At 41.0% G+C, this 7500-nt stretch overlaps 2 protein-coding genes across 2 annotated transcripts in view; both read right to left on the bottom strand.

Moving 5' to 3' along the window:
- LOC143030047 (tRNA endonuclease ANKZF1-like) overlaps positions 1–237 on the bottom strand; it is a 5746-nt gene extending 5509 nt beyond the window's left edge. The window contains exon 1 of the mRNA XM_076193252.1: positions 106–237. Within this exon, the coding sequence (XP_076049367.1) occupies positions 106–237 (132 nt within the window). The remainder of the gene's footprint in view (positions 1–105) is intronic.
- A 4997-nt stretch (positions 238–5234) lies between these two features.
- LOC143030046 (tRNA endonuclease ANKZF1-like) overlaps positions 5235–7500 on the bottom strand; it is a 5992-nt gene continuing 3726 nt past the window's right edge. The window contains exons 2-3 of the mRNA XM_076193251.1: positions 5539–7117; positions 5235–5330 (exon numbers count right to left, since the gene is read on the bottom strand). Coding sequence (XP_076049366.1) covers positions 5235–5330; positions 5539–7117 — 1675 coding nt within the window. The remainder of the gene's footprint in view (positions 5331–5538; positions 7118–7500) is intronic.

The raw sequence follows: 7500 nt of genomic DNA, 5'->3' as shown, positions 1-7500 counted from the left end.
TGTGTGTGTGTGTGTGTGTGTGTGTGTGTGTGTGTGTGTGTGCGCGCGCGTAAGTAACCACTTGGAAAAGTTAACTAACGAAACAGAGCGCTTTCGTATAATTACATCTTGAGTGCACAAGGTGGCCACAAGTGTGTTGACACAAGGGGTGGGTGTAGGAGGAGACTCGTCAGGAGAACGCTGCCTCCATGTTATCATGAAGAGCATGAACAGGGCCGGAAGTCTCGGAGTTCTCATTACCGCCTGAAGGTCAGGGACTTGAGGACGTTGACTGCCAGGAGTGAGCTGTTTGCGACATGGCGGGAGATACTCGAGAACTCGCTGCCGAGGTGTGTTATTTGTGAGACAATCCGTAAGGTCATGTAAACGTTGACATTAGATGTCCTGGTCACAGAAGGCATAAGTCATGAGGTTGAGGAAGCTTTGTCTGGTGGTCTTGGCTCAGACTTGCATGATGACTGTAGTCACTGATGTATTCCTGGACCTAGAGAAGGTCTTGGTGTTGGCCATCATCGACTCTACTGTCAAGGTAGGTCTATGAGGCAAGTTTCTAGTCTGGTACCAGACTACCTCTCCGACAGAAGACTTCCAGTCCGGTTTCAGGAGCCATACGCTGGCTACCAGGCCTTCGACAAGTGTACTCCTCAGGTCAGCCCCTCAATTACAAAAATGGGAGACAACTGGGTACATACACATGAATTATACAATGGGATAGGGCACTTATGATGACTTGGTACACAGTGGGGACTGTAAGATTGTGAGTCATGGTGTGGTATGGTAAACCGTGTTATGGTAGGTCTGGATGGTCAGGTGAAGGTTGGTCTTGTGTTGTTTTTTGTCTTCGTTTTGGGGTGAGGCCTTCTGTTTGTTGGCAGCGTTGTAGTAAGCATTAGTTGGATATTAATGGAAGGGCATTCATGAAAAATAAGGACACTGACGTAAAGATCTAGGGAGGGGAATATGTGATTATTCTCTGCTTGAAATATAAAGTTAAAAGAGGAATTGGCTTGGAAAAGCTGGACAAGTTGGGGTAATAGGTTCAGATTTTGACATTAAAGAATACGTTATCTATGTACCGTGCATAGGTTGGCGGCTGCAGCTCAGTGTGGATTCCTTAACGATTTTCCACTACAACGAACCCATATAATGATAAGCGAAAAGTGGTCTAAGTGTGGACCCTATCCCTACACCATCGACCTGCACTCGCATTTTGTAGTAGGGCCCGTGAAATTGGGCTTCTTTAGTTCAGATCTGCAGAAGTTTACACAAAATGTCCTTAAGAATGGTAAGTGCTGGATCTCCAGGGGAATGGTAAACCTTTAGACAGATAAGATTCATGGGTTCATCAGTTGATACATTTAAAAATAAGGATTCGACGTCCAGCTAGGCTACAACACCGGAAGGGGGAGGGAGGGAAGGCTCAAGGACACCAAAGAAATCTTTGATAAATTAGAGGCTAAAGGTCGTTGGGATGAATGTATGGTTTGATCACTGTATTGTGTTGTTTGAAGGTCAGGGTCGGGGTTTGACTGATAATTGGACGGTGCTTCTTTTGGTTAAGGGAACAATAGTACTTGTGCTACTCATCACAATACGCCTCAAACCTACCAAAGTCTTTCTCAACGCCTTGAGTCCTCCCGCCCTTCCACTGCCCTAGCCTCCGCGTTTGTGTGTACGCATGTATGTATGTATGTTTGTATGTATGTATGTATGTATGTATGTATGTATGTATGTATGTGTGTATGTATGTATGTATGTATGTTTGTACGCATGTGTGTATGTATGTATGCATGTATACATGTATGTATGTTGTATGTATGCATGTATGCATGTATGTATGTATGTATATATGCTTGTATGTATTTATGTATGTATGCATGCATGTATGTAGGCATGTATATGTAAACAAAATCCAAGGACAGTGGCAATATCTTTTCCCGTAAGACATTGAATGGTGAATAGAAGGCCTTTGTGACTCGGTCGTCAGAAGAGGGCGGAGTCTGAAATGACGAATTGTTATCCATTATGCAACTCATGCAATTAATCCTTGAAGTCTCAACGTCTACTCTTATGATGTTCCGTCTTCCACCAGACAATCTTATTCGGTTTGATGAAATTTATTTGTACTTAATCTTATAAATGAGACGTCTTATATATTTTTGACTACTTCGCTATAATGACAGTTCCTACAGTTTCTTCCAGTCAATGTAAGTGTATTTTTTTCTTTTGATATTGATTTACTTCTGTATTATTTCTATGTTGAGGATATAATCCCTTTCTGAAGGGGTCAGGATTTTCTTAAGAAACCCCTTCACTACTTTGGTACCCCTTATTGATTTTGTTATGGTTAACGCTTCTCGACTTTTTTGTGTGCAGGAATTAACCACTTCGATCCGAAGACAATTTTCTACAGATTTCGTTGTAGCTAACGCCCAGACTTCGAGACACTGAACAGAGCATCAATCACAGACATAGACACTACTGTGCACACCTTCAAGACACATAAAACACAGACAAGAAATATATTCCCAACTGAGGGCAGGACAAGATTTGCAGTCGCCTCTTCCAAGAAATGATGCTGAGTGGGTCGAGGCCTTATAAAACCCTTCGCTGTATGGTGCCATACTCAATAAATATTCTCCCGCCGAGAGCCACGCGACAGCAATCAGTTGAGAACAGGACCGACTCTGTGAAGATGATCTTATTTTTGTGACCGGTAAACCGTCACAAGAAGGCCTTGCCACCCTTTCAGATGGCACGAATCCCTTGGAGCAGCTTTGGTTACCCGGGGGCAAGTACCACAAACCTTACCCAAAGGTAGACTTTTTTTTTTTTTTATTATTATTATTATTTTTTTTTTTTTTTTTTTACCAAGAGGTGATTCTCCGGCGATCATTCTTCTTCTTCTCCTATTAGCTGGAGAAGTAGAGAGCATCCCTGGACGACACAAATTACACGTGTCCGCCATGCTTCAAAGCCATCACCTCGTCACTCTGGTCCCCCAATCCATCTGTTTTGTAAACGCAACTACCACTATTAAATCCCTCCTCCCTCGCACCGACAACACAGCCGAAATCCAATCAATCCAAATCTGTACAGGTAACAAACCCACAATGACAATAGTTGACATTTACATCTCCCCGCAATCAACCCCAACAGTTCCCAGCAACTTGAGGCCTAACCTCGACCAACTCACCATCATCCCCACGGGTGGTGGCATCAAAGCCAAGTTGTCGGCCTGGTATGTCAACAACTCCGACACGAAGATAGAATTTGATCTGCAGGCACATCTTGACACACTAACTAACCACCATGAACAAAATCCATAATCACATACATATGACCATCAAGTCCTCTACACCTCTTCCTCTCCTGACATCACCTGTTCCCATGTTTAATCCCCTCATCTTGGAAAGTGGTCAGAATCCTTGGATTCGACCACCTTACAATCATTATCACCACTAAAAAACGATATATCCCAGTTGGCCACAGAAATACATGCATTAATTACAAAAGAAAAAGCAAACTGAGAAACTTTCACTGGAGATGCAGAACAAGATTTCGAGACAATAAGCAAAACATCAATCATAGACATAGACATTGCTGTAATTGATCTAAATCTTCTTGAATATCTAATTGGTTTGAGTGATCATTTGCCACTCCGCACAGTTTTGTATCATCAGCCAATTTGGAAATAGTAGATTTTAGTCCATGGTCTATATCATTTATATATACTATGAATAGAAGTGGCCCAAGAACGGAACCCTGAGGAACTCCACTTGTAACATTTTCCCATCTGGAAGTTTTTCATTTCAAACAACTCTCTGTTTTCGACCATTCAAGCAATTACTAGTCCAACCTAATAGGCTACCACTTATTCCGTGTAAAGCTAACTTAGTAATTAGTCTTTCGTGTGGGAAGGTATCAAAAGCTTTTGCAAAGTCTAGATACATTAAATGTATATTGTTACTTTTGTCATAATTGGAGATAACTGTGTTTTAGAATTCGAGTAAGTTAGTCATGCAAGAAGGTTTCCGTCTGAAACCCTGCTGGCTATCATTTATCAAACGATTGGCTAGAGCCAGCGGATGCTCCACAGGGCACACGTCTACCGAACGCGGGCTCGACAAACGGGACCCCACGGAGTGCCACTCGCTGACGGCAGTGACAGTAGGGGAAGAAGTGGAACGCTCTTTGGGTTGTGGGGAGGGTTCACTCTTCTCACGGAGCGCACTCCTGTGAAGACAAATTTCCTCCTCACACATCCTGAGACGAACCTCAAGGTTCACGGAACCTTCACAAGCCATTTCACTTCTCCTTTAGCAATAAAAACGGCAAAGAGAAAATACAAATTAACAACAACAACAAAATCAAAGCGGTCTCTAATAAACTAAATACGCGAAGCTTAATCTGCTTACCTTATACTATTTCTCCTACCTTTGGAGTACAGTAACAGAAAACTGTTTTGAATTTAAATAGAACACTACACTTTATCTTATATCTGTAACTGTATAGCGCTATACGTATACAATTACAAAAACACAACACTTTTTTCTTTTTTTTATGTTTATTGCAGTATATGACACATTAGATAAAGATAAAAGAAATGACTGGTGCAAATATTTAATTCATATTGTTTCCATGACAAAGTAGCAATAACTCCGCATCAGGTGAGTGGGCCAAAGGGATAAGATTGTTGATGGGCATCCCTTAGTCCAGGTTTACTCAAACTGGGGTTCGCGAACCCCCAGGGGTTCACAAGAAGATTTCTAGGGGTACTTAGATGGCTGACGAAAAACGTATTTTAAATAGTGGTAGTTGTGGATTATGAAATTCCGTGCTAGCAGTGTGTGTTCCTTTAATCTCACTGTTCTACGCTGGTTTCTAAATTAACAGTGTTGATTACCAATAGTTGAATCTGGTGTGTGTGTGTGTGTGATGTTTCTTGTGAATAAAGTAATTAAAATTTGAATAATTTGATAATATCCTTTGCAGAATAATTGTACTTTTATGAGTTAGTCAATAAATGACCATTCTCTTGATTGTCAGATTATTGGGGGCTCGGGAAGATGGTCTTATAACTCAGGGGGTAAGTACTCAACGAGAAAGAATTTGAGAACCCCTGCCCTAGTCAGTAGGAATTGAAACAAATGAGGTAATTCCTGAGTTTTCTGCTAGCTTGAGGTCATACAGACACAATAATTGACTTCCTTCAGTTTGACTTATTTTTGCTTTTAAGCTCCTTCACACAGGACACTGAGCCAATAAATGTAATCTAGGTAGAGGAATTCATCACCACCTCTGACTCTTGCTGTACACTGGAAAGACCTCTGTTGGGAAATGCATTCACTCCTGTCTGCTGCTTTTTCCTGGCTCTCTTCTCTCTTGCTGTGCTGCAAGTCGTCGTTCTGCTGCAAGTGCCCTCTTCTCTCTATCAGTCATTGATAAGAAAGTATTTCTTTCTGCTAATTCAGTTTTTCTTTCTTCCTCAATTTTCTTTTTTTCCTTTTCCTTTTCCCGCTTAGCCTTTTTGTGTACACGTTTCTTTTCTGCCTTGCGAGCTGCTTGTTCCTTCTCTTGTTCCTCAGACAGAGGACTCAATATCCCTGCCTCCTTGTAGTCATATTTACTTGGGTATGTACTCATAAAACGTCTGAAGGTGTTGCGTATTTGCTTATTTGCTGTTGTCTTGTATGGCAGCTCTCCCTTGTTGCTTTTGATACTTGGGTCACAATCTTTTTCCATTAGATACCAGATTACGTCTTTATGACAGGCTGTGGCAGCAATATGAAGAAGAGAAAGTTCATCTTTACCAAAAGTAAAAGATTGGGGAATGACAGCTTCTTGACATGCCTTGATTGACTCTCTCACTTCATTACTCAAAAGACCTTCAAATTGGTCACCTTCTGAATCATGTGCATATGTGATGATAGCCTTCAAAGTATTTATATCTCCTGATCTGCATGCTGTGTAAACTAAATTCCTCACTTCTGGCAGGGACTTCTGAGCTTTAGAATTCTCCTTAGGTAATTGTCTTTTGTTCTTATGAGGACTTCTTTTGGATTTGTTTTTGGGAATATAACAATCCATTTCTTTCAATTGGAAGGTGCTGAGCTCGTTTGTGCTCACACAGAGTCCATGCTCAGAGTCTTGACTACGAGACGAATCATCACTTCCATTTAAAGTACAAGATTCTTGATGTCTGATAGCTTTCTTTTCCTTAACTTTGTTTATTTTCTTTTTTGGAGATGATGGTTTCAAGACCTTTTTTCCAGGGAGGCTTTTCTGTGTACTTGCTGTTTCTAACTGGAGGTCATGTTGTGTACCATGAACTGTGATCTCTGATAATACTTTATGCACTCTCCGCACCTCGTTAAATGTTGGTTTGTTTGTGCTGAGTGGTATGGTTCTAATCCGTAAATCATCAGCCTTAAGTGGAGGGTCTGGTCCACCAAAAATCACCTTTCTATTTCTGTTTGTTGCTCGAAGCATAATGATGTGGCTCTGGTTCAAATGTCCTTGCCATGATTGAAGTACTTCTTGTACATGGTGCATGAAGGACTGCTCATTATGTCTTCTAAGAGATGACCCAGCAGAATTAAAATGAGTATTAGCATTCTTGTTATCTTTGGTGCTTTGTGATCCTCCTTGTTTAGATCTAACAGTATAGCTATGGAAAGTTTTATGTGCTAAAATCTCTTCACCTTTGATGACAGCTCCTGCAAAATGTCCCCCTCCAATCATCAAGATGGACCAATAACGCTTATAAGGCACTGCCATTGCCTGTTGAATCACTTCCTCTTCACTTGACAACTCTCTCTTTTTACCAGTGAGAAGACAACGAAAGAGGGAAAATACTATTCCATCAGAGTTGACAAAGTAGATCTGAGGTTGTCTTTGAAGAACTGCAGTCCTCTGATCTTCTTGTGTATCCTCTTCATCAGATTCTGACTCTGAAGAAGTACTGATATCATTTATAAACTGCTTTTCTGTAAGACTTTTTTTCTCTCCATAGAGCGTTTCAGATTGGCTCGATGAAGGTCTTGGCCATAGTGGTTCACTTGTTCTTGGCGTGATGCAAAGGTGAGGTTGCAATAAGAACATTTGATGGAACCAGCTGATGTTGGCAAACTTTGATTAAAGAGTGGGAGTCCAAGGGCACAATGATCTTGTGATGGTGTTGATGTCGATGCTTTGGAGAATTTCAAATGTTCCATAGTTCCTTTAGCTAAACGTAGTCCATTCATCAAAGGAAAAATTTGGTCCTGATTCCAAATGCTCCTTTTGTCTGCCATTTCTTCTCCACTAAGAGGTCTTCTCAAGGGATACTTTGAATTCAGAAAGTGATCGAAGACTCAAGATCTCGGATTTAACAATTCGGGTGCTGAATAACGTCCCCTCCAAGAGCATTAATCTTTTATGACAGTAAATAATCAATATCAGTTGATGCCTTACTAACCTTTTATTCGAATTTGACACGTGTGTAATTACAATTTGTTT

Source organism: Oratosquilla oratoria, chromosome 11, assembly GCF_046742065.1.
Source record: "Oratosquilla oratoria isolate Oo_2021 chromosome 11, ASM4674206v1, whole genome shotgun sequence".
Taxonomy (NCBI): Eukaryota; Metazoa; Arthropoda; class Malacostraca; order Stomatopoda; family Squillidae; genus Oratosquilla; species Oratosquilla oratoria.
Note: the sequence above shows the minus strand (reverse complement) of the source record. Positions and strands in the feature narration are given on the sequence as shown.